This window comes from Sturnus vulgaris, chromosome 6 (assembly GCF_052056855.1).
Source record: "Sturnus vulgaris isolate bStuVul1 chromosome 6, bStuVul1.hap1, whole genome shotgun sequence".
Taxonomy (NCBI): domain Eukaryota; kingdom Metazoa; phylum Chordata; class Aves; order Passeriformes; family Sturnidae; genus Sturnus; species Sturnus vulgaris.
Window position 1 is genome coordinate 843,919 of NC_142248.1, and position 26,823 is coordinate 870,741.

Consider the following 26,823-nt stretch of genomic DNA (forward strand, 5'->3'; position numbering starts at 1 on the left):
CAGGGGCAGAACGTGCTGCAACTCAAAACTGAATTTCATTAGAATATTTAAAACCAGGCTCAGGGTTGCATCTCACCATTATTTCCTGCCACCAGTCTACAAAAAAGATGTTGTTTCATGAGGGGAAAACCCCAATTCTTTTTTCCTCTTTTCCTCATAGTTGCTCTGAAACATTTTAGGCAAATGATTTAAAAATTGCCTTAAGGTCATATATCTGTATTTTACAAACGTTACTTTGAAAGCAAAATCTCCATTTAGAAATGTGTGAAAATAATGTATCCGACTCGACGTTATGGCAAATTTATCACAATATCAGTATATATAGTTGTTATTATTATTTCTTACATGTATACAGAACCTCGCTTAACTGTTTTTTCTGGCTCTCTAATACTTGACCTGAACCTGACATGCAATGCAGTATTTTAAAAATTATTCTTGCCTTAACTGAGGCCTGCCACCAGAGCCAGCCAAAAGCCTTCCTGCCTCCTGCTGGCCTTGGAGTGAGACCTGAATCGAGTTGTGGAAGTGGGAGAACCAGATGGAAATTAAGGTTCAGGTTCAGTTAAGCAAATTTTACTTAGGCATCAGTTGTACTTTCTTAGTTGTGTATTTTTAATGCTTAGACCTCATGCCTGATGTCTTACATTTTTGGACAGGTATTTTCCACTCCACTGAATGACCAGTCTACTTCATGCAGATGTAAGAAGAATTTGGGGAGATTTGGGCTGACTGTGACAATTACAGATACGTGAGGAAGGTAACACTGCTGGTATAATTGTTCTGTAATGGAGTAAATGGTTCAGTGGGGCACGTGTCTTTTATTTGTGGAGAAAACACCTACTGCTTCTTTTTGCTGATTAAGTTTAGCTTGCTGAAATGTAATTTTAGAGTACTGTGCATAGTGCTTGGTCATGGTCATAAGTCAGACCTTGGCTCTTCGAATAAGTGGAGAAAATGAAAATTTAAACTCCAAAGTTGCTTCAAAACAAACCCCACAGAAAATTAAAAGGAAGGTGAACCCCTCATCCTTTTTTTTTTTTTTTCCAATCCCAAATAGTTTCCCACAAGAAAACATCCAGAGACCTCCAGTCAATGAACAGAGCTACTTCTTCATTGCTGACTTATCTACAGGAGCTTTAAGCTTTTTTGGGATCTGGATTAAAAGATGGAAGCACCTAAAAAAACCTGAAACAGAGAAATAAAGTCACCTCAGTGCTTCACGGATACCCTGCCTTTTGCAAATGCTTGTCCAACCACAACCTAAATAATTCAAACCATCGTTGTCAGGCAGCAGCACAGCTCTCCTCAATAGGCACTTGCCTTATCACTCTACAGCAGATGCTTCAGTCAACCATTGGATATTGAAAACATAAATAATGAAACAAAATTTGGAGACAATGGTTTCTGGGCCGGGGACAAAATACTGATGGATATTGTCAGTCTCGGTGTAACCAAGCAGCAAAAGCTCAAGTGACAACAATAGGGAGGAGAAGAATAGGGACAAGTGAGGAGCCCTGAATCTCAATAAGGCCTGGAGCTGCACATGCTGCTGTTACCCTAGAAACTAACCTCTCCCCTGAAGAGGTTTGCTGGGGCATTGTCCGGGGGACACAAGATGTGTCATACACCAGATGGTCGTGTGCTGTATAACTCAGTTATCTGAGTGCTGCAGTGGAGGAATGCACGCTGCCGAGCGCTCCGGAGGGCCGCCCAGGGCACCATCTGTTCTTTCAGACCCAAGGCACTGCTTTGGCGTTGGCTTTTTTTTTTCTCCTTCCAAGAAAGGAGGGGAAAACAAAATTAAAATGATTCACCATTCAGCAGGGAAGGGAGAGAGAGAAAAAAAAAAGCAGCTTAATACAGTTGCCATATCTTGCTTTCATTTAGCTAATTTTATCCCTGGGTTTTATGTCAGGTGAATTGCTTTTTTACGCCTGGGAGAGCAGCAATTATTTCTCTCTCAGGAGTCTATCATTTATAAATAAAACCCTTTGAGACCTCATCGGTCATTTACCATCTGAAAACCCCCAAATGCTTTTAGCCATATGTTCTCCCAAGTCTACTCTCTCCTCCCTAGAAGTCCCTGCAAAGGTTTCGGCAATGCAGGAGAAAGAGCATTTTTCCAGGAATTGTTCTCCCCTTTGGCTGGGAAGGGGGGAAGGAGGAAAACAAAAAGTCAGAGCTGAAGCGGCGGCATGAAGGACTGGCGTAGGAAGGAAATGCTAATCATGGGCTGTGCCCTGCCAGGGAGCAGTGACTAACGTGCCTGAGAGGGGCAAACATCCCGGGGCTCCAGCCCCAGCGCCACCAGAGCCAGCCAAAAGCCGTCCTGCCTCCTGCTGGCCTTGGGGTGAGACCTGAATCGAGTTGTGGAAGTGGGAGAACCAGATGGAAATTAAAGTTCAGGACACTTCAGGGTACTTCTAAGATGTATTAATACGTTGGGGTGCAAGAAGATGAAGCCAGGGCAGTAAAAGTGATGCTCAGACTGCAAGAAACAGAGACTGAAATGTGTGTACTTGGGGCAGTACATTTTGCTTAATGACAAGACCTGTCTTTTGGTGCACCTTTCTGCTTCCCAGCTTCTGGTTTCTGACTTGTGGCTGCAGAGTATTCTCCCACTCTGCTGCATCGGAGAGAAAATAAATGGAAAATAAAGTACTGGCTTGATTGCCAACTGAAATAACAGGGAAACATTTGCAACTGTTTAAGCAGAGGCACTATTTCAAATCTGCTCCATAATGGCTGCAAGTGAGCACACGTGGTGGTGGCTGTGAGTCTGCAGCTCCTGCAGCACAGGAAGAGGAGGGATTCAGCAAGGGAGGCACATCTTCTGTCGTTCAAGCTTTACAGGACAAATTATGATTAAAAAGACATTGTGGCTTGCAGAAGACTTCCTAGTGTAGTTGCTACCAGTCCTCATGGGGGTAACTCTTACCTGATAGCTCCCAAAAGTGATCTGAAGGGCATGAATCCCTCTGCCAATCAAACCTGCGTACAATGTTTCAATGAACAGAAGGAATTAGGACACGGGACATAATCAAAGCAAACTTAAAAGCAGCATTACAGCCAAGGATGCAAAAGGAGTAAAACATGAATCACATTTACTTTTAGGTTCCATGTATAGACGTTAAAAGTCCAATTAGGCAACCGTTAGGAGTAAAAAATTATTAGGTAATGCTTAAACAACAGATGATAGCATCTCACAAACTGCTTGTAACCCTAATCCTTCACATGTGATTATCAGTTTTACAGCACTGGTACTGCTTGCATCAACTCTAGCATATTGATGCTTAAAAATTAATGATTAATATAATCCTAAGGACCTAACATATAGCAGAACTGAAAACTGAATTTATTTTCCTCCTTGCATTCTTGTTTTTTTATTTCCCTGTAAGATTGCCTGCACAAAAAGCAGCAGTGATGAATTTCAGCACAGCTGGCTTTAAAGATTGTGTGAAATGCACAGGCATGGGGGTTTCAGTGTGCGAGGCTCCGAGACTTGGGAAATTATAGCAAGAAAATCTCTATAGATTTGTCTACACACTCCTGCTGGGAATTTGGCCCTCTCTGATCCAAGAGAGTTCACAGAAGGCTCCCTTGCCCACTTTCTGCACCTGGCTGAGAGATTGACCAGCAGCTCGATGGGGTCGTGGAAGCTTTATTCCCTTTGTTCCATGGGTGTCTGCCCTGGAGAGCCAAGCTTGGATTAACCGAGCCTAAATCCCTGGGCAGCCTGCCAGAGCAACGCTAGCTCTGACGCAAACGGAGCTCCTAGATGGCTTCAAGACTGGCTTTATAGACCAGCCCTTCTTAGGTGCAAATGCACAGGCAGAGAGCACAATGCCTCATGTCAGATCCCCGGGAAGTCTCTCCCAGAGGCAGCAGTTGCCAGCTCACGCAGGAGCCATGTGAACTTGGACAATGCCACTTTTTGGGGCCAGCCCTTCCCCAGCAGTGCTCCCCTGCCCTCGGTGCAGACAATTTGGACGCTGTGCTACGTTACAGCAGCACACATGGGCATGGCTCATAATGTGCCCCATCCAGCACCTGCGTGTTCTTTGTTGCAGCACTGAGCATTTTGATCTTTTAAGTCACTGTCATTGGAAGCAGTGTGAGGAAAAAGCTATTTTCCAGCATCTTTCAATAGCTGATCCAAAGGCAAGGTGCATCAGGAGCCAACAACTCCTGCAACACGTCTCCTGCATGTCTCCTCTTCACCCCAGGAGTTAGAAGTGGTCTTCTACTCCAAAGTGAGGGGTTACATTTCTTCCAGACCTCTGTGTTTGGGTAGGGAGAGAGAGGACTTTCAGCCCAGTTCCTGTGAAAACAAGGTTAATGCACTCATGCTGTGTTTGTTTTGCCTCCCCTAATAACTTTTGAACCTGTTGGCCTTGTTCAATTCAACTTGACAGAAGGGTAGAGATCTAGAAAATAATTAAGTTCTCATAAGTTTTGTAACATAGGCTCTGATGTAGAAGACAGAGGGTCCTGGTGTTGTCAGCATCCTCACTGAGGAAAGGCTGAACATGAACGCACATCTTGTTTGGCATTAGGGAAACGACACAAAAAACAAACCTGCAGCCACAAAAGAAAAGCTTCAGCCGAAATTCACACTTAGACATCAAAGTCAGACCACAGACAAGACCAAAAAAAGCCAGTGTTCATAGAAATCCTTGCTAGTTTCAACCTGAACTCAACACCTTCTGGCAATTCCACAGCTGTATCTTGGGATGTAGCTGTATCACCTCCACATCGTACTGGCATAAGAACCTGCTTCCTTCCTCACAGCTGCTGCCACTGCTCAGGAGACCCAAGATGCAAAACATTACAGCAGCTATTTTAAATGAAATTGGAGGTCATTTTAAAGGCTGCTTTGTGTTGTGTGTGTGTGCAGTAGGATTCATTTTGCTGAAGTGGAAGGAAATGCCTCTAATCGTTGTGGCTTGAAAACACAAGTGGCATGCAGGAATATTAGAAACCAATGATTTGAGGACAGAAATGGGAAGCAGAAACTTGTGAATTTGCAAGGTTCTTTGGCACTGTGACCATGAAGAAAGCAATGCTGCCTACAGAGCTGAGCCCAGCTTCTGTGAAAGGCCGTGGAAAGGCATCTTTACTGCACATTTTCAGCTCCCAAAGGCTTACACTGACCTGCATGGACTGAGAAATCCCACTGCAGACTATACCCAAGTCCAAGCCAATATAAATCAAGTGCACAAGTACATTTTCATGGGAGCTGCATCATACCTTCAATCTTTTTCCTTTTCTTCCCAATGCCTCTCCTCCTCCCAAACCACCATCCCAGCAGCAAAAGGATTAGTTTAAAGCTAATGAGGATTAGCTTAAAGCTATTTTAACCTTTTCTCTTTTAAACTCCCAGAAAAGAAGATCTTCCTGTGTTTTACTTTTTCATTTTTCAAAAAAGCAGTTTGTTTCTTGCCCAGACCTTTGAAGATCACCAGCCTGGAATATTTCCAGCTTCCTCAGAACTGAGGGGTGCTAAATCAGCTCAGGGGCATCTGCTAGCAACAACAAACTTTAATTTGCTGTAATAAAATGTCTGTTTAATCCACTGACGTCCAAAGATTTCTGCCTTAGCTAGTATTTGAGCATAGCAGTGGCCCATTGTGTTATTTGAAATGAACCTGCTTTAAAGCAGAAGAGTGAAAATGAGAGATGGCCAGGTTCCTGACCAGGAGATCAGGATAAGATGCTATGTCGAAGGGGACCTAAAACCCAGCCTCTCTAACTGCTGGTTTGGCATCAGGCACTTTCAACTGAAACTCCTTTGGCTTGGAATAATTAAGGGTTTGCCTGTAGCAGGACTCCAGGGTGAGTAATTATTTATCTGAGAGTGGTACCTCCAGTCCCCAGAGGGCAGGTCCCTTTGTGTAGGCACTGAGCAAACACACAGAAAGGGGCCCTCCCTTCCTGAGGAATTTGTGGTCTAAACAAACAAGTGGGCTGAGTGCAGGAGAGGGGGCAGCAGATGTGGCCAAGCAGGTGAGACGACTCGCCCTGAGGTCACACTGCAGATTAATGCTGATGCTAGTCTTTTGAATCCCAACACAGTCCCCTGATCAGGAGCCCAAGCTTCTGCTCATGGACTGAAACTTCTCCCCTGCACAAATCCTCTCCACCTCCCGTGGATCTTCCTTTTTGCAAACCTGCACATCGTCTGCCTCTGCTGCAGGCTGAGGCAGGGTAAGCTTTCATCACCACCATCAGCTGGGCAGCTGCATGTTCTGCCTCCTCCTCTATTTCTTGGCTTCCTACCTTCCAGATTTGGCGTACATCTGGCATCCCCCTGGTAGGCTCGGGAAGCTAAGCCAGCTAACATTCTTTCAGATGACTGTTTTTTTAACTAGCCTTTATTTTTTTCAGCAGGGATGAGGTTCTAGGCCTAAATAATACCAGTCTTGAAATGCAAACTGCTACAGAGCTGCTCTAAGAAAGAGACTTCTTTTGCAGCTTCAGATGCATTTATTTTAACACAGCTCACAAAAATGGGGCAGAAAGTTTTAAAGTCAAGGTTTGGCCTACCCTACAGTTTCCTTTGCTCCCCTTCAAGATACTTACAAACATTTCCTACCCACTTAAAAGACCCCCACTCTGGACAGTTTGGCTGAACAGGTGACACCAGTAGGAAAGGTTTTAGCAGAAACACATACTCACTGCATGCTGGTCACTTCAGGCTGCTGCAGTGTTGGACTGCTCATCTCATCTTCCCACTGCTGCTGTTCTACAGTGCTCTGTGCAAGAAAGATGCTGAGGCATCTGCTTCCAGGAGAAGTTATTGAGCTAGGAAGCCCCAGCAGGGCAGATAATTCCAGTCAGTCCTCCAAGCAGGGAGATCAGATCTGTGGTGAGCCCTTGGCTGGCTCCAGGCAGCTGCATGGCAAATTTGAATGGCTTATTTTATAACATTCCTCTTCAACAGGGAAAATGGACCTGGTCTTCTTTTCCTTAGGGCAAGGTGGATTATAAGGTTTGAAGTAGATCTCAGAGCTCTGCACTTTCTGAAAGGATCAGCTGGGCTCGGGTGAGGAAGCACTGACCTCACAACTGGCCATCAGCCTCAAAAACCTGTGATTCCAACCTAAAATCCAGTGATTCCAATGAATCTGGTCCCAATGGAGGCTTTCAGATGGTTACAGACCAACTGACAAGAAAGGGAAATGATGTTTTGCATTAAATGTTTGCTGTGCCAGACTGCTCTTACCAAGATTAGGTGTCAAGAGAGAATGAAGGTATGGTATAGAGAACAAACAGACAGGAATGGACACATTTTCTGTTTAAAACAATGCCCCTAGAAATGCACAGACCTATCTGTTTTCAGCCAGGGCTACATGACACACCTTTCTCTCCAGTCATCCCAGCTGATAAAGTTGGCATTTTCTTTCATTTCTCTAGTGAAGAACCAGCAGAAGGCTTACAGTCATGCATTGCAAATAAGGCATATTTACACGTACAGTGGGCTAAGAGAGAGAAAAAAAGAAAAGCCATCTGCTTTCTTGTGTATATCAAGTGTCTGGATTTTAGAATAACCAAAAGACATAGCACTCTTGTCCTGTATTTTATTAGGAAATTAACAGGATGATTGATAACCTGAAAATTACATAGTGAATCTCATTTTAAAATGTTCAAAATCATGAGAATAATTTTGATTTCTACAAAACATAATGCCCTGATACAATTCTTCTTTATGCCTGTAAATTTCTACACCCTTATCATTTATCTACTGTACAACAGAGAGGATGGATAACTGTAACAGAATCTGGAAAGTTAAATACAGGATATTTAATACAGGGCTTTTTCTGCAGTACAAGTCAAACAGATGAAATGTTGGAAAGAAAGCTCAGAATGTGGGAGTTCCCTATGAGAAGGTTCCCTGTGATCTCATTCATTATGCATCAGTATTTCAGATGGGTAATATTGGTCAAAAGACTGGTAATATATTAACTGCTGTGCCAAGGGATGAGGCTTTAGGGCATCCCCCAGGAGAGAGAGACCACTGTGGGGTACAGGCTCTGCAGTAAGGGTGCACTGAATGTGGAGGATGATCAAAGTGCAAGAGCTGATCAATCTCTCTACATCTTGTTTCCCCAGCAGTTTGAGCTACCACTAGCAGCACGTTGGACTAAAGAGCTTTTCCTGAGGCTGTCAGTTTTAAAGACTGGTAGGATTCAGGTGCTGAGTCCTACCAAGGCCTTAGTAATTTCAGCCTTAGTAATCAAAGCCCAACTCCTGCTCACGTTGTGTGAGAACTCACACTGAGCCAACACTGTTGGTTTCATTGCAGTCATCATGTGGGCCAGTGTGGTTCAGCCCCATGGGGTGTAGCAGAGGCCCTCAATTCTCTAAATAAAGAGCAGCACTTGTCAATACCAACTGACTCTTGTGGGGAGTTTCTCAAGGCATTATCCATGAAAACATTAACATTGTCATATGTGCTGTGTGGATTAGAAATGCTTTCCTGAACTGAAGCCTCGACTCCTGCAAGGATTATGGATGTTCTGTGAGTGGCCAGCTCAAACACTTGACCAGTGAAGTCCAGCCATTTCAGCCTCTTGTATTATTTGTGGCATCTGTGAGCTAAAACCCAATAGATTTAAGAAGTAGAAAGCCTTCCTTTTAAAATGCTCAGGACAAGTACATTCAGAACACTGTTTTCTATTTATATACAAATTCTTTGGCAACAATTTTCTAGAAAGCAGAATGATTTTTTGCTATATAATACTTTACTGAAAAACCCATGAAAAACCGATATCTTAGAAAATCTATAGCATTTTCCACTATAAATAGTATTGTTCCAGATTAAGGATTAGTTCCTCCCTGAAGAAAAACAGATTTTAAAAATCTGGTCATTATCTGATAACTGTTTATGTAATAACACTAAAAGAAAACAGAAAAAGAAAATCATTCAGTATGTGGTTTGTTATTGTCTAGAATGTTAGTGTATGTTTATACAATAAAAACAACATAAGTTATCCTAGTTTGTTTTAAAAACCTTAGTAGTAGAAATAAATTGCTATCTGCAGATTCATAAACAGAATGCATTTTTTTCTCCATCTAAGTTCAAGTATTATTAGAATATTATTATTACTATTATTATCATTATTATTATTACAGGAGCTCTAAATCCTTGCCATTTTGCCTGTCTTGACATAATTTTGGTCTTTTTGAGAAATAATAAGTTGTGATCATTTGTTTAGGAACAAAATCAACGTGGAGCTTCTGGAAGTTTTGCCTAGTGGAAGACAGCCTGGCAATCCTTTGGCTACTGTGGGTAACTTCAGAAGAGCATGTTTGAGACTAGTGGTGTGGATACAGCAGTTGCACGATTTCTTGGTTGGCTGATGAACTTCATTTCCCCCAGGTTCTCAACACTCAGTCCTGTCCAGAGGAGAAAAGTAGGAACAACCCAACCCAGGCTGGCACCACGTCAGGATATGTCATCTTCATTCCCTCCCGGGACTGTCAGCTGCTCGTAGGTGGGCAGAGTGTTGTTGGGGTGGAAAAGCTCTGAGCTGATGTTGCTGTTGGCTCTCTGGGATGATCTGTTGCTGCCCTGATCCCCCTGCTGACGGGAAACCAGGTGATGCAGCATGTCCGTGATGAGGTTCAGCTTCTGGTCCATTTGTGTGACCTGCAAAGGCAAAGGGGAGAGTTGTTGAAAATTGCAACAAACTAGGTGACATATGTATAATATTAATTAGCATCACAACAACCTCTGAAGACACCATAGATTCGCAGTTCATCAAACAGATCATTAGAAATTTAATGCAATGGATCAGGGTTGGACGGGGACAAGCTTGTTAATACTCACCTCTGGTGTGTGCTTTGACACACATTTTATATCTGGGTGAACACATGACAAATGGGATTTTAAAGAGGTCTGCTGGAATAGAGAACTAAATTTCTGTGTGGAGTTGTTTTTTTTTTTTTTCTTGGGTTATTATTGTATCCATATTTTTTTAAAAGAAATTATAAACTTCTATGCACTAAAAACACCAATATGCTCTAGTAAAAACTGCTTGACTTGCAGTGATCTAATCAACTCTTAAGCTGGGACTGAGTGATGCTCATTTCTAGGTTTGGGCCCGATTAACAACTCAACACAAAATGCCCATAGGTACTTTTGCTGCCATGAATGAAGAGCAGCTGGGAGTGGGACACGAGTCAGTTTTATGCTCTCAAAACCCAGTGACACAGCATTCCCTAGGATTGCCATCTGAATGACATGATCTCTAGCAAGACAGAAACTAAGAATTTCAAAATGGTTGAAAATTAATTTCTTCACTGGGAGACTCCAGGGGTTCAGCGTGAATCCATAATGCTAATTTTCTTCTTTAGACAAGAGCTCCTAAAATTATTTGATTTCTCTTCCCCCCTCTTTTGTCCTGCTCTTTCTTCTAATTTTAGGAGAAAATATAATGAAAAAGCTGATACCTAAGAGAAGTTAGGTTATGGATGGCTTTTTTGGCATATATTTGTGGTACTCAAGAGGAAAATCGAGCACCACAGATCCAGCATCTGGTTTCTTGCATCTCTAAGTCAAGAAATAACCAATGTGACCTCTGAGAGGGGGCACAGATGTGACAATGTGCCAGTGTGAGGCACTGGGAGCCTCCTCTCTGCGCTGAATCCAAAGTACTGAGCAAGATATCCCAAGGGGAAGATGGGCATTTCCAGCTTCCAAGTCCTGCCCACTCTCTGACCCTTGGTGTGCTAAAAGCATTGAAATTAGGCAGTAAGACTCTGCCTTGTGGCCTCCTACTCCCTTCTTCAAGCATAATAAGAAAGCCTCGATTTTGTCTTTGCAGTCTCTGATCCATTGATCCACAGGGATCTTAAAAAACTGAGTAAATTCTAGGCAAAAAAGATGTAATACTTTTTAGAAAGGGAAAAGAAAGCAAGCAGAAAAAAAACATGATAGGAATAAATTGTTGCCTAAAATATCTGCTAGAAGTAGTGAAAGGCACATAAAACTGCCAGAGAGAGCATGAGTGGGAGCAATTCATATGTGCCTGGCTGTCATCCAAGTATCACACAGGATAGTAAAAGACAGTAAGGCTGAGCAGAACATCAACAAACCTGGAGGATTTCAGCAGAGACTAAAATGTTTTTCTACCATAGAGAAAATGCTGGGTTTTTTCAAACACTTTGTACAACTGGTAGGGAAGCAGATACAGTGATTTAAAAATATGAGGTGCCAGAGATTTATACTTTGCAGCTGGTTTTGAAAACATTAGGCAAAGCACCCTAGATGGTACATGAAACACTAGTAATTCTGGATGGAAATGGCTGTTGAAAGATGAGATTCTCTGAAATGAGGAAGCTGAAGAACAGATAAGTTCAAGATTTCTAGAAGGAAATGCAGATTGAAAACTGAGCAGATCATCAGGTTCTCATTTCATCGCTACTTATTCCCTCCCTTAAAAGGAGACACATTTTGCCCAAATGGTCCCATTGCAGATGGCAAACTTGTGATTCTCCAAGAGTCACAGTAAAATCAGTGGTAGTGAAACGTACAAAAATACCTCATTCCTGCATCCCCCACTGCCCAGGTGTTGTTTGTTTTCTGAGACAACTGTGCTGGAAGGACTGCAGTGAAAGCCTCCAGACAAACAGTTATCTTCAAATCCAAAAGACAACTTTTCCTTCTATAAGAAATGTCTGTTTGCTAACTATTCTAAATGAACTGGGGGATTTTTATATGTATATATTTCTTAATTTGTGATTCCAGGCAGGGATTACCAGAGGAAACACAGACTGGAGATATATCTGGAAAACGTGCATTCATGAAACTCTTGTAGTGCTGAACTACTGAAGATGACAGTAGGTTGGACTGAGATCTGGATAGTCCTTCAACAGCTGTGCATCTTGGTGATGAAGTACTGGGGAGAAGTGAGAAGTGAATATTCTTGCTGGGAAATAAATTCCCAGAGATAATTGTCTAATTTTTTCTAGGCTACAAGGTCTGGCTGCTGCAGCTGTGGAGTGTAGGAGGCCCACAGAAGCAGAGGCAGGAGCTAATTGCTATTGAGTCATATGAGATTAAAAGTGAAGACCTTTCTCATCCATGTTCCTGCTTTTTTGGGGTCGGGCTCTAAAGCCACAAAGCTTTTGTGGAGGGAGGTCCAGAAATCTGGTTGTGTTCAGTTGTTGTTTAATCAGTTTTGCTTTCCATTTCCCAGAGGGTTCTGTGCCTCTGAAGGGCCTGCTCCAAGACACACTGGACTCAGTGGTAGATTTTGGCAAGCACAGACTCTCAGTGGCTTCAGTGGGCTCTGTACCAATCTTCGACTGAATCATCAATCCCAAATAGTAAAATTTTCTTTGGATATTACAAGAGAAGGAGCAGTCTGGATTTCTGCACATGGATCTTCTCCTTGGGGCTCTATCAGAAAAGATGACATTGGCAAATGAGGCAGCAGTGGGACAATGGGCCCCATTCTTGATTCTGCCAAAGGAGTATCTGCTAAAAGTATGAGATATTTTAAAAGGAGAAGTAAAAGTCATCAGAAGGCAACTTCTACTGTCATCACAGGCTTCTGATATACCAGAAAAAAAGGCTTGCTGGTGAACAGCCTGGCTTATTATCGTGCTCAATCTGCCTGTTGTCATCCAAACGCACATCCTGAAATACATTATTCACTTGCTTGCTGCAGAGATAATTATACCAACTAGAAAAATGTCATTGTGTGCAGTATCCTTTTTATTAAGCCAGCTTTAGGCAGTTAGCATGGAGAAATGTATCATCTCCCCTGAATCATACTTTCAAACACATTTACTTGATTAGAAATTAGCTCTGATGCCAGAACGAATAAAAGTAAAGCAAACAGAAAAACTGCTGATGTTGCTCTAATCTTAACCGCTTTGAACAACTCTGATCTCTCTACTTAAAACAGCAAACATTGTTAATTACATAGAAAAATAACTCAGAGTGATTTGTTTCCTTTAGGAAAAACTAAGTAAGCTCTTTGTAGCTGATTTATGTTTCATTAGAAGCATGATGTTTGGATGATCAGAGTCTTTATATGCAAATAATTTCCTTTGTATTTCACAGTTGTTGGGAAGGGGAAGCAGTATTTGAAACTTCAGAAATTACACACCATAGTTATTCCTAAGTCATACAGAAATATTGTATGAATACAAAATTTTTCCACCCTCTGAGTTAAGTTAAAAAAAAAATAAACCCAAGGATCATAGATTGAGCACAGATGGAGAGAAGAGTTAAACAAGTTTTGAATCTCTCTCTTAGAAATGAATAAAATCCTATCCATGCAGTGCACTGAGAAAAAAACCAAAATAGTTACTCCTGAAGGCTGAAAGGTTAGCACACCAATCTTAAATGGCGTATCATGAAGCAAAGTTATAAAATGCTGTTATAACAGTCTCTCTCCATCTTTCCTCTAGGCTCCCTTCAGGTACTGGAAAGCCACAGGTAGGTCACTCCAAAGCCTTTTCTTTTCCAGGCTGAGCAATCCCAATTCTCATAGTCTTAGTGAAATGCATTTATAAAGGTAATAATATTTGTAAAGGGATCAAAGGCATCCTAGGAGGTGCTACTGAACAAGACAGAGACTGTTCTTGCTGAAAGGACAAAATAATTTCCAATAAAAATTGTCTATTATTTTTATCTATTAAAATTCTGTAAATCTTCACACTGTATTAACTTGCAACACTTTGTAATTTTAAGCTTTCATAAAAAGTTCATGGTATGATCTGGAACATGAAGTGTAACAGTGAATTTATTTCCTTGCTTTTAAAAACAAAACAAACAAAACAAAACAAAACACAGAAGCCTGTTTGGCTCCAGGGACAGAACAGTCTCTTTTTAAGCTCCCCTGTAATGGAGAACTAAAGGGCAGCACTTTGGAGACTGACTCCCAAAACTAATTATAGGGATTTACCAGGAAAAGGCAATGACAGACACAATTACAGAGCTGAGTGGAACAGTATTTTCAGCCATGGGAAGCTGAAGGATAAAATTTCGAGTTTGGCATAATTTCGGCCACAAAGACCACGAATTATTAATAAGTTATTCCAAGTATTGCTCCATGATCTGGAGAGATCAAGATTGATTAATGCTGTTGATTAAAGCTGTGTCATCTGCCCATCATTCTCATCCTCAGAGATATTAAAAGTAAATATTAAGGGTAAAAATCATAATTCCTTTGAACAGAGTGGTTTTATAATTACCTATGTTCTTAACATGGTTGACTGATCAAACAGATTTTTTTGTCCATAATGAAGAGAATTTTTATCAGCTCATTGCTCACTCAGTGGATTCTGGGGAGCTGTCCTTGCTCTCAGTAAAGAAAAGCATGAAGTGGCTAAAGGAGAAGAGGGAAACCAAGATTCAAGCAACACTTGGCTGAATGAAAATGTGATAAAGGAAGATTTCAGCTGCTTTTACAACACTAAACTCCCAAGTCTGCTACCCTGACTTCAGTAGCATTCATTACTGGGGGTGCAGCTTTTCAGCTCAAAGTAAACGAATTCTTTAAGGCACTTTTTCAAAATACCCGAAGAGGATTTGGGAGACCTTCATGTATTTATCAGTTCTGGTGGCCTGTTATTAAGGAGAATCCTATTGCTCTGCAGGGTAAAAAACTTCTAGGGAAATAAAAAACGATGCTTTCTTTAAGCATCTCTCCATGTTGTACCAAATCTCTAATGTGTTTGCTGTTCAGTACCACACTCAGTAATAAGCTATTTTTCATAAAAAAACACAAAAAGGTGATTTCCTTTCCGCTAAAAAAATAATCACCAATGATTCAGCTGTAGAGAAGATAAAAGGCAAAAAATATTCCAGAACTTATGATACCTGTTAATGGCAATGTTATGAAGGAATGCATGAGTATCCATTGTGGTACTTAACAACAGTGAGTCTGTTCTGGAAGAAAACGTAGTTAAAAATGACATTTGTCTTCAGTGGGATTCTTCGGATTTAAGTTCTTCAGAATATTTGAGGAAGCTTCAGAGAGAAGCTCCCCTGGCTTCTCTTCTTGCTAAGTCCTCTGACATGTTAGTATCTCAGCATTTCTACAAGTTAATGCTTAATCCTGGAGGGCTCTGAGGACAGGAACAGGCACGATGTTAGGAGTGGCTTCCTAGAGGAGCTCAGGGATAGGTATGGGAATTCCCAGAGAATTTATTTTAAAGATTTAGATTTCTCTACAATAGTGGCAGGACAGACCAAGAGTTTCAGGATTATTAAGGAACGTTTCTTCAGGTGCATGGTTCTTCAAAAATCACGGAATGTTCCTCCCTTCCATTTGCAATACCCAAGATCCCAGATTCTTGCAAAACCTCCTATCAGAACTTCTGGCTTTGATGTGTTTATTTTGTTGCCCGAGATGAGGCAGCAGTTTTGCTGGAGGTTATATTCCCTCCACTGAGGTGTTTAAAGGAGAATGTAATCTGCATGAAGGAGGATTTGCTCTCCAGACTGTCTGTACTTTCTCTTGAGAGCTGGCCAAAGAAGGAAGCATGTGTGTGGTGTCCAGGGGAAGGACAGAAGAAGTGGAGCCAGTGAAAAAACACTCTGCTGGTAAGATTGATCATTGCTTGGAAAACAGGAGGGCTGAGCTTCTGAGGAGCAAAATTGACAGGTTTTGAGGGTTACATGGACAAGTCTCTTCCAGTCAAAGAAAACATGAACACTCTAAGCACTGTCTTTGCTGACAAATAAAAAGGATACTTTTCAGACAAAAAGCATCTTTGGAGAGAAAGGCACTTGTTACACCCTGAGTTCTAAAATCAGCTCTCTTGCTTAAAGCTGTAAGTGACAATCTCGTCTTTGAGACAGTAAAAATTGTTCTGTTTTTTCAATAAACTGAGACTGTTGCTGCTCTTGTCTTGCTGTGTATTTTTATAGGAAAATATTTATCTTACATTTCTCAAAAGCATAAAAACCACTTTTTTTTTTGTAGTAAGAGCCCTTGAAAAGCTGCTGAGAATCCACCATTGATGAGGGTTCATTCAACAGAGGGTGATGACCCTGGGGAGAAAATTCTGAGCCACTGAGTCAGGATCGGAGCTGGGCAACAACCAGGATTTATAAACCATGTGCTGGCTCTGATTCTCCAGAAGTTACCTTGATAGCAGTGAACTATTACAAAGGGCTTGACTTCTACAGTAAATTCCTAATGCACTGTAAAGAAACTCAGTTTTGTCACACAGTTTTTAAAAATTGTTTTGGGAGTTAAAAGAAACTGGCAACACCAGCATGTAGCCATTTGTTTACTGACTGTAACACTTGTGGCACTTTAAGGTAATTTTGTTTGTTTGAAGAATTTTTTTTCTGGTTGTGTAGCACAAGATCTAGGATAGCAAATGCTCAAGCTATAGGAAATGGGAGAAATTACATGGTTGATTTATGCATCTGTTCTTTCCATTAGGATTGGGAAAGCAATTCTGATTAGCAAATAACTAAACTGCAGAGAATTATTTTTCTTTTCCAAGTGTTCTTTTTCTCAAACAAAAGGATATTTTTCTGGTTCTGGTTAACTATTCATTCAGCTCCATTTCTTTCATGATTCCTAGAAGAGTGTAGGTTACAACTATAATGTAATTTTTCAGATTAGGTGTCTCCCCTGAATTATATTTGAAGCCAATGGTAGTAAGAGTCATGCTCTAACGGGTCAAAAACTAAAAACTGATACAAAAAAGCCACTTCAGTAATATGTGATGGAATAAATAATACAAAATACGGCAGACCAAATACAGAATATTAGCAGCATGTTATCAAAACTCTCTTCTCTGATACCACCACTTTTCCCTACAAAGAGACAAGCAGCAACAACAGACGTTGTGCTTATGTAAGCTTATGTAAAAGAGCAATTCCTTTAAGATCTGTAAAAAAACTGAGGAATAAATAGAAATCAAAAGTTACAAACAAGTTGGTTTGCTTTTTTACAGGCCAGCTCCATAAGATTATTTGTCTATAGCTTGCTGCTTGACTAACAGAAATAAGCTAAGATGAATAGAAACCACTCCTTCTAACAAAGAGGTTGGTAGGATCCTCGCAGTTGAGAGAATTAAATTACAGGAGAGTGAAATACATTTGGTCATGGACTGTTAGGGAGTATAAAACCATGAAAGGTGGAAAGATTTTGGAACAGCACTTCTTTTAAGATTTTTTTTTTCTGGGTTCAAACTAAGACGGAAAATTTAATCTAGATGTAAGGAAGAAATTCTTTGCTGTGAGGCACTGGAACGAGCTGCAGAGAGAAGTTATGGATTCCCTATCCCTGGAAGTGTTTGAGGTTAGATGGGGCTCTGAGCAGCCTGGTGTAGTGGAAGGTGTCCCCATGGCAGGGGGTTGGAGCTGCAGGATCTTTAGGGCCCCTTCCAACCCTGGCCATTCTATGATGATCCTATGATTCTTTTAGAAGTGGAAAGGATTCAGAAAGGCTTGAGGATAAAAATATTGAGAAGGGATGACCTAAAATTCTAGTAAGTCAGGACAGAAATGAGGACAATGATGGATATGTCTGCAGGAGATGGTCAGAAGCAGGACTGGAAACAGCTGCCACTGAAGAAGAGCAAGCAGAGAACTGTCGTCTCAGTTCAGCGCTTTTGTTGCTGTTATTAACAACTTGCAGAAATATTTGGCTTCTTTCAAGCACCCAAACGGTTGGAAATCAGCTTTTCCTGAGAGCCTTTCTTTAGTTCTGGATGTAGTCTTGGGCCATGAGGCCAGTCCTGCTGGCCTCCCAGCCCTCACTCCATGCCCAGATGTGTGCAGCACTCGCAGATCTCTCTGGCATTCAGGAGGCTATAGCCAAGCAATTAAAATTTGTGGTTGACTCTTGTTTTAGATAAATCAGATGAGACTTAAAACACATGGAAATTTTCAAGTTAGAACAGCATCCAAAATCTACAGTCTTTGGCCCAGTGCTGCCTCAGGATACAGCATATTTTTTCTCTAAAATATTACAAAGGTCAGATATTTATTTTTTTAACCCTTTCCTCTAAATTAACAGAGTATCAGTAGATAAAGAAGGGAGTTTGGAATATTTTTTTCTCCTTGGCATGAAGCCAGGAAAGTGAGGGTCTTGCCTCTAAATATAACTTTTATCAGAAACTACCAAAGATGATCAAATCCCCCTATCCTATTAACTGAATACTCCCATATTTTCAAGGATTATCTTATCTTCATTAACTGTAGCCCCACCTTTAAGAAACAGTATCTCTTTGACCAGACACAACTTTCATCTTCTCTGTTTAAAAATAAGATGTGAGTTGGCAAGAAGGGAGGGATTCTTTCTTTACAAGTGAATCAATGATACCAGAAGTATTAGAAGTTAATGTATCTGCAAAAATCGCTGGATATCCATCCAGCACTATAATCATAAACAGCTTCCCAAATTATGTTTAAATTGAAATTCAACCTTATGGAGAATGGGAAACAGGCTTGAGATAACAAGAAATATAGTGGAAATATTGATCAAAGAAACTAGGAAAAATTGGTTTTAATGCGTAATTTTTTTAATAGAGTTCTAGAATAAATGATGGTCATCTGCAGGGCCGGGACTTGGACTTTGAGGACCCTTGTGGGTCCCTTCCCACTCAGGATATTCTGTGGTTCCATGTTTAGAGCATCTATAGCACTGTGCAAACATGGGTGCACCCCAGCACAGCTTAAGTCCTGTTAAGATAAGTCCTGTTATTGCCAGCACAATGTGGGGTAAACTGAGGCAGCACAGTCAGCGGCCCACCCTCAAATACAATAAACATTCTTAACATCAGCTTGGATCAGTGGCTCTAACAAAACCTTAAAAATACTCTCCCTGTCCCGGGCACATCTTCCAGTCTCAAGGAAAACTTTGCAGCACCTTTCTGGTTTTTATTATTGAGACAGGAGGTTGTTTTCTCATTCTCTATCACATTCTTGTTCAGCAAAACATTTCTTTGTGGGGTCCTTCTGGTTGAGCACCCTGGTACCTATCTGCAGAGGAAAGAAAGGCTCTCTCTGTGTAGCTAACAGGCACTTGTATTTCAGACGCTTCACTTCCACAGATGTGAAGAAAACTCCCCGTGGTTCTTGCCTCTGGAGGACCCTTTCTGCTGGCTTAACCACGGCAGTACAGCCTCTGAATATCACTCCATATTTTTGTTGTCAGAAGTTTGGCTGTCAGACAACAGCTTTTCCCTAGCTGTAGATTCCTGTTCCCCGTGTGGAACAGTGGCATATTTACAGCACTTTAGGGTTAAAAAGCGAAGAGTACAAGACCCAACTGGCATAAAAATTTGTCCAAAACTCTTCTCCACAACAAAATAAACCCCAAATCAAACCAACCCCCACTGTCCCCCTCCCCCTATTAAAGAAAATAAAAGTGACTAATCTTGACCTCTCTCCAAAGGGGAATGTTTTGCTTCTTGAATCCTTTGCTCTGGCTCTTGTATGATACTGGGACTATGACTAATAACCTCTTGCCAGAGTACTGCTGAAAATTTCACCATTGAGTAGCTGTTCTCATGCTGGGCCATCATAGCATGCACTTAAGTTGCCAAGATTTTATTTTTAAAAAAACAAAGAATAAGATATACACTCATAATCCCCAGTGTTAGAAATACATTTTTCAGCTTTAACTGTAAAGTTTTGCCTGACAATTCTTCCTCCTTCCTCCAAACTGTTATTTTTCAGATGCCTGCTACGAAATGGTTCCCTTTTTTCCTTTATTTTCCTCAGACACTTTTTCTAATTCAAAACAGATTTGAGACTGCTGCTCTTTTTAAAGCAAATCTGCCATGTATCATGTTGTGTTAGGTCAGCACTGCTTATGTTATGTTTTGCACTTCATCCAAATGAGGCATCCATGCCGCTTTTCAAAGGGAATAAAGCCAGACTAGGTGCAGTGGCTTTTATGACTGGAACAGATTCACAGGTTATGGATCTGATCTCATGGCATGGCACTGGGGAGGACACTCCTACCTTTTTGCTTAAAAAGTTAAAAACAAGATAACTTCAACTGTTATCTCAAAAACATGTTGGTTTTTTTTTGCCAGCTCCTTTTTCAGCATCCATAATCTACTAACTATTTATAATTTGATGGTTACTATAAGAGCAAAAAAGGGCCTAAACCCCTTAGTACCTAAAATGAGCTTAAAAAAAAAGAATAACCATATGAAGACTTCTGCAGCAATCAAAAACGGAAAGGGAAAAAGAGTGGGGGAGAGAAAGGGAGAGAAACAATTACAACTATAGTGAGTTTTGAGTGAGTTTTCCCTGAGGGCTGCTGGTAATTAAACTAACAGCAACATGAATCTCTGTTTGATGTGGTCATGAATTTGTTTTCAAAAGAAAAATCTTTAAAAAGATTCTTTCAAGAGAAATTTTTAGAGAACAAGCTCAGCATGAATAATTAGACCAGAAATACTTTGATAAATATTATTATGGAGAAGTCATTTATGGGCCATGGCACCTGAAGGTTAGAAATCCTGATGATAAATAAGGTGGCAAGTTTGCACCCATTTTGAACACACAAAACCAGGGCTGTGCTCCTGTTTGCCTTAGCCTGCTCCTCAGAAAGGAGGCAGCCTCTTGTTTTGCCATTGCATTAAGCTTTACAAAGACACAGATGCAAGACAGAAATTTTCAGTGGGAAAGCTCAGTGGAACGAAAGAAAACCACACACAATTTCAAAGGCACTTTTCATTCCCAGGGGCTGCACAGAGATCAGAGGTGAAATTCAGTGGTGATAAAAGTCTGTGAGCCCACTCTACTCCCCCAGCCTTTCTAATCATCATTCAATTCTGCTGAAATCATATCCCTGGAAATATCTCCTTCAGAATCCTCTAAAAATAAAACCACTTTCATTTTGTAGAAATTTAAGCATCCAGCAAAACCCCACTGAAATCCAGAGAAGATGTAGGTGCTCTGCACCCTCTAAAATCAAGGAGCATCCCAAAAGCACATTTCTTTTGTTTACTGAGCACTTCAAAAAGTGGAGGCAGATACAATCAATCACAAGCCAGCAAATAACCAATGAGTGAAGTAGAATGTAATATATTTACCAGTGGAAACCCATGTTTACAAGGAAAAGAAACTGCTTGTTGGCTGTCATGGTGTTATTCATAAAGGCAAACTAGGAGATCTTATGGATACCAGCAGCAAAACTACAACAAAGGCAACCAACTGCTAATGAAGAAGGGTTTTCAGTCAAATTTCATGGGTCATACAAAGTCATTACCATGCCTGCAGGAGTTCAAAAACTCTGCCAGTTGAATTCGGGGGGAATGAAGTGATTATTTTGTTATGCATTTTGTAGTTTGAGACATTTTTGCTTAAAGTTTCAAATTCTGAAAGCCAACCAGCTATCTAAGAATACCAACTTCAATTTCCAGACTTAGCTTCTGACCAACTTTCTTGCAGAGGAAACCCCGAAAACAGGTCTTCTGTACACATCAAGGTCTCAAAAACTAGATTTTAAAGACTCATATCTGTTCTGTTTTTTTTTCCTTCTGCTTAAACACTGCTTAACCTTATGGTGTTAAGCCAATTTCCCAACACTTTGGAGGCTTCATATATTTCAAAACTAAAAGACAGATAATTTGGATGCTACTGGTAACAAGTTCTGCATGGGTTAACTTTCCCAATTACTCCCATTGCAGGTTTCCCTCTGGTTTTCAGTCAGTTAAAATATCAAGGCTCTTTTCCATAACATTTTAAGCTATAATGCCTTCAAAAGTAAGCAAATGTTCCTGATAAAATAACATGCTTGAAAAAATTTAATGGATGACAAAGATAACAAAAAATCCTTAGTGCATTTCTTTGTCAGTAACTTCTAGGAATACAGCCAGGCTGGGCATTTGTTTGGACTGGTAAACCATGACTCAAAAGTGGATCTCTTGGCAGCACAAGCAACTACTCTGTGGTGGAAGCAAAAAGCTCACAGTCTTTCCTAGCTGATTAATCATTATGACAGGCTTGAAGACTAAATGATCTGCCCAGCTTCAGATGTTACATGTGCATCCACCTTTTATTCTTCTGGTTCTCAGGCAGTAGCCTGAATTGTTCATTCTGAAGATAACAATGACCATTTACTCTTCAAAACTAAAGAGGGCTTTGGGCTTTGTAATATTATATTATGATAGAGGAGGCTACTACACCAGATCACACAGCACATATAGTCTAGACATGATGAAATGCTGGAAGACTCTTCAGGCAGAGGTGGTGACAGTCTTGAACATAAAGCTCTGTGACGTTTCCCTTCTCCATTTCCACCTCCAACCAAGACTGTTATCAATTGCACGAAGGCAGAGCATGAACACGTGGCTGGCTCTCTCCCATCCAGCCCCTGCCATCGAGGGCTGCACTAACCCCTGTTAAATCAGTAACAAAATGTAGCTTCTCAGTGATGGGAGACAGCATCTGTTTCACAGCACAGGGCAACTCTCCTCAGCACTTACAGACAGCAACAAAAAAGCAGTGATACAACGAAAGCAGGGGAAAGCACCATAGTGGAAGAAAGAAAGTACTGGATCCTGTCTGAGACAGCCAAAGAGCTCTACAGGATCTCCAGCAGTAATGAGAGACACCACTTCAATTGTCACACAAAGGGTTCTCCTCCACAAAGACCAGCTTTGCCTTGGGCATCTGCCAGGGAGTCTTCAGTGACAGGGGCACTCCAGGAAGGGACCACCAGAGGATGAGCACCCTGTGTCTGCATGCAGCCAGCTGCAGCCTGCTCCTCCTGAGATGGATCATTGGTGCCCACAGGAGCCAGACCACGCTTTCCTTGGAAGGTCTGGGTATCACCACATAAACTGGTTTAGTCGCAGCCATTCCCTATTTTCTCTTTGCATATTTTCCTTGAATGAGTGAAAGAGGTTACTCTGGAGTAATTTGTTTTCTTTTTTCTGCTAATCTCTTTTGTTAAGTAGTATTTTTGCCCTAGTCCAACAGAGAGAGCCATCAGCTACTCAGGAGAAATTCATTCACCCCTAATCATGCGACATTCGAAAAAAAGTTGTCACATAGTACCTACTAAGGACTTTACAGATTCAAATGCTAACATAATTCAGATTTAAAAAAGATTTTTTTCATGCATATTCATGGATGGCTTTATATGATTTGACTAACAGCTTTAGCTCTGACACATCTGCTCTGAAATGTGAAAGGACTTTACTTCAGTCTCAAACATCACAGCTCCTTTAGGGTGTTAAGATGCTTTTGCTCATAGTACCTGAACTGTTCATTTATATTTTCATGGAATCATAGAATGTCCTGAGTTGGAAGGGACCCTAAATATCATCTTGTAGTTTCAACATCTCTGCCATGGGCAGGGACACCTTCCACTAGACCAGGTTGCTCAGAACCCCATCCAGCTTGGACTTGAAAAATACCAGGACCATCAAGAAATGAACTTTTCAAGTTTTATCTAAGTTTTAAGATAAATCCAGAACGGCAGTGGGAAAAAACAAAATTATAAACATGATCAAGTGTTTCTGCTTTAATTTTTGACCTCCAAGCCTCAAAATGTTTATCATACCCAGTGCTCATGGCTGAGGAAATGGAAACAACAGAAAGTGAAATGACTTGCCTCAGGCTCTGCAGAAAACAATGTCTGAGCCAGGAACGGCACCTACACTGCCCGAAACCCCCCCAATAACCACACCAGTGCATCTTTCTAGAAGGGACATGGTGACACCAGCGTCTGACACTGCCTTTTAGAAGCTGATTTTCAGAGAGGACCGAGGAGGTCTGGCTGCACTTACTCCTCTCTGGCTCAGGGAGTACTCACAGTGTACATGTGCAATTGAACAGACCATGTGGGACCAGCTCTGATATGCATTATTTACACAACAGTTCTACTGACCTAAAAAGTAATAAATCCACAGCCTGCAGATGATGTGCAGACACACAGACACATCATCACAAATATAACTTTATCTTGATTCGTTGTGTTTTTTCCCCCTGCTGCTGCACAACAGAGCATCCAGTACAATAGTAAAATAAGCCTCTGGCTAAAGCATAAGCTTGCTTAAATCACAGCATTTCTCCAATGCAACCGACACATAGAATAAGTCCATTTTTTTTTTTCCCATTTTCCAGGCAACCATTTCTACAGGAATATTTCACACAGAGGAAACGCTGTCAAGCTTGTTTGCAATGCATTGCTGCAAAATGCTCCACACTTCCCTTACTCTCTGAGTGCCCTCGACTCCTGGTGAGCTTTTCACCGAGGAAGATCCATGTATTTGGATAGAAGTGAAACACATAGTCTGTAACTTTGCACAATACAAGTGAAAGCACAATACAAGAGGTCAAAATGAGGTTTCTCTCCTTATGTATTGTAATTATGGTCTGTTTATAATTCTACAGTTAATTTAGGGCTTGTATGTCCCCGCTGGACAAAGCAGCTTGCCCTGTGTGGAAAATGACATTAACTCAATCTTTGCAGACTGTCCTTGAGCCTACAAATGCTTTTGTTAGTACAGTGAACACCTGTACTAATTACGCACTTCACTCACTCGGGGGTCACTGCTCATGGCAAAGGTTTTAAATCAGCCACCCCAGGAGACAGACATCATTATATTCCTGGAGCAGTCATTCCAGTGCTGTGAAACTAGGCAACCCTGGAAACAGATTCACACTGAAGTCTCTAAAGGTGAAAGACTGGGATACCCCATAGCTGGACACAGAACACTGGAATTGAATAGAGAAAATGAAGAGAGTAATCAGGAACTGCTGTTGAAATCTTAAGTTCAGCCCTATTCTTAGGGATTCTGTGATTCTTCTGACTTTCATGTTAATAATTTTTTTCCCATCTCTCATTATATACCAATACCTGATGCAGTAAAACTCGTAAGCACGTGAGAAATGTGCTATAATTTAATTTTACTCACTCCGAGATTTGCATGTGCTATTTATGCACCTACAGTTATGCTGGAACTCAATGCCAAGGACAGCATTCATTTCTTCCACTGATGTAGTTCCCCATGAAGTCATGTTCAGTTCTTCCCAGAGAGTCCCTGTTCACACTGATGCTAATCAGCAGTGCTACTTCCCCTTAGCTCAATATGCAAAACTGGCAGAATCAATGGCATATTATGTGAAAACCAGCATCTAAGTGGCTGTAGGGGGCAGAGATATCTGCATTTCACATTACTCTTCTCCTAATCACTGCATGTAAAAGCTGTCAGCAGATTTGTCACTGGGAAATCCCAGAGCAGAAGGTTACTTTAGCTAGGTGCTGCCTTCAATTAAACACACCCCAAGGTGTCATGCTGCCCTCAGTATACAAGTAACAATATCACCAAAGGCAAGCAGCACTGAGGGCATGAGCAGAGCTCTCCATCCAACTTTCTGCAGCTGCTCTGCGCCCCAGTGCCATGTATGGGGTAAATAAAAGGAAAGCAGAGGCAGGATTTGTTCAGGAATAGCAAAGAACAGGAGCCAGGGCAGAAAAATAATGGAGCCAGGGCAGAGAAGGGATCCTTGAAGTATTTGGCATTTTCACAACTGCCTCTTATGTGAATGCTAAAAAGGTTTTCAAGGATGCAAATGATCAAATACACAAATACTTCCTAAGATGCCTAGGAACTCTAACATTCAAGCTAAAGGCAATGAATCAATATATTTTCTATCAAATTTTCTCCAAAATATTTAATCTGCATTTCATCTTTACAAGCACGCAGCATAAATTTTCATGGACATGTAGATGCAAATTTTTTCTACCGTTTGTGCTACCCTTTTCAGCCAGATTCATTAGGCAACGTTAGAAAAACAATAATGCCTTGAGCTCTGTGTACTGCATGAATCTCTCTCTCTCCCTGCGCTGACTCAGGAACGGGACATGTTTTGCAACAATGTCGCCTAAATATACAATAGTCCCAGTTCACTCCTCTTTCATTCCAGAGTAAATGAGGAGTAAACTTATTGATGTCAATGGGATTAAGGTAATATAAATGCCCTGAAAAGATGGATCACAGTTAGCACTCAGAAGAGCACACTCCAAAGGTTTGTCCACTTGCATGCAACATATCCCCTACAGTAATAGAATTTAGTAAATGACACATGTCATTGCAAAGAACTCCTGTGACTAAATGGTGCATTGTGTAAAGCAGACCTTTCTTCAGTGCACAGAGACAGTCTTTTCTTTTACTTTTTAAAACCCAAGCCTGTCATGCAAATTCTAGCCAAGCCTTCGCTGCTCTGTTATTTAAATGTCTTAAAACTTCACAGCTTCATAGAAAACATACTATTAAAAAAAAAAATCCAACTTAAACAGAAAACACCAAACTTGGCAGGGAATATTCAGACCAACTATAGTTTTGGAAAAGAAATTGCAAAGTTTCTAGCATACACTGTAAAAGCAATGAAAACCAAAAGGTTATCTGAAATGTAATTTAAAGAAATGTGTTTGCATTGTTTTCAGATAAAACAATCCTGAGGCCATGTTTAAAAGTCCTGAACTGCAGGACAGTAATGAGTTTGTGAATCAGGACTGTAAATTCCCTTGCTGTGAATGTGGGAGCCATCAGGAGCACACAGGATTGAGTCAGCAGTTACCAAGGCACATACATACAGCACAGGCCACTCAAGTCTCCCAACTGCCATTTATCATTTCCTGACAGAACAGTTTCTTGGCAAGCCTCCTTTAAAAACAATTTTTTTCCAAAACAACCAACCATTCCAGCAGGCTATGAATACCACTATAATTTGGTCTATTTTTCATATCAAGTAGACTACGGGCTCTGGTTTTCAGTTAATTAAAGAAACTTTCTTTTCAGATTTCTAAACGTTGTTTCCAGCAGGGTAGAACCCACAGTGAGCCAGCCCTAAAACAGTGCCAGTTG

At 41.0% G+C, this 26,823-nt stretch overlaps 1 protein-coding gene across 4 annotated transcripts in view; it reads right to left on the reverse strand.

Moving 5' to 3' along the window:
- Positions 1 to 7,566: 7,566 nt before the first annotated feature.
- KCNQ1 (potassium voltage-gated channel subfamily Q member 1) overlaps positions 7,567 to 26,823 on the reverse strand; it is a 332,124-nt gene continuing 312,867 nt past the window's right edge. For all 4 annotated transcript variants that reach the window (XM_088166667.1, XM_014887301.2, XM_088166668.1 and 1 more), the window contains one exon: positions 7,567 to 9,652. In XM_088166667.1, coding sequence (XP_088022793.1) covers positions 9,449 to 9,652 — 204 coding nt within the window. In that variant the 3' untranslated portion in view covers positions 7,567 to 9,448. The remainder of the gene's footprint in view (positions 9,653 to 26,823) is intronic.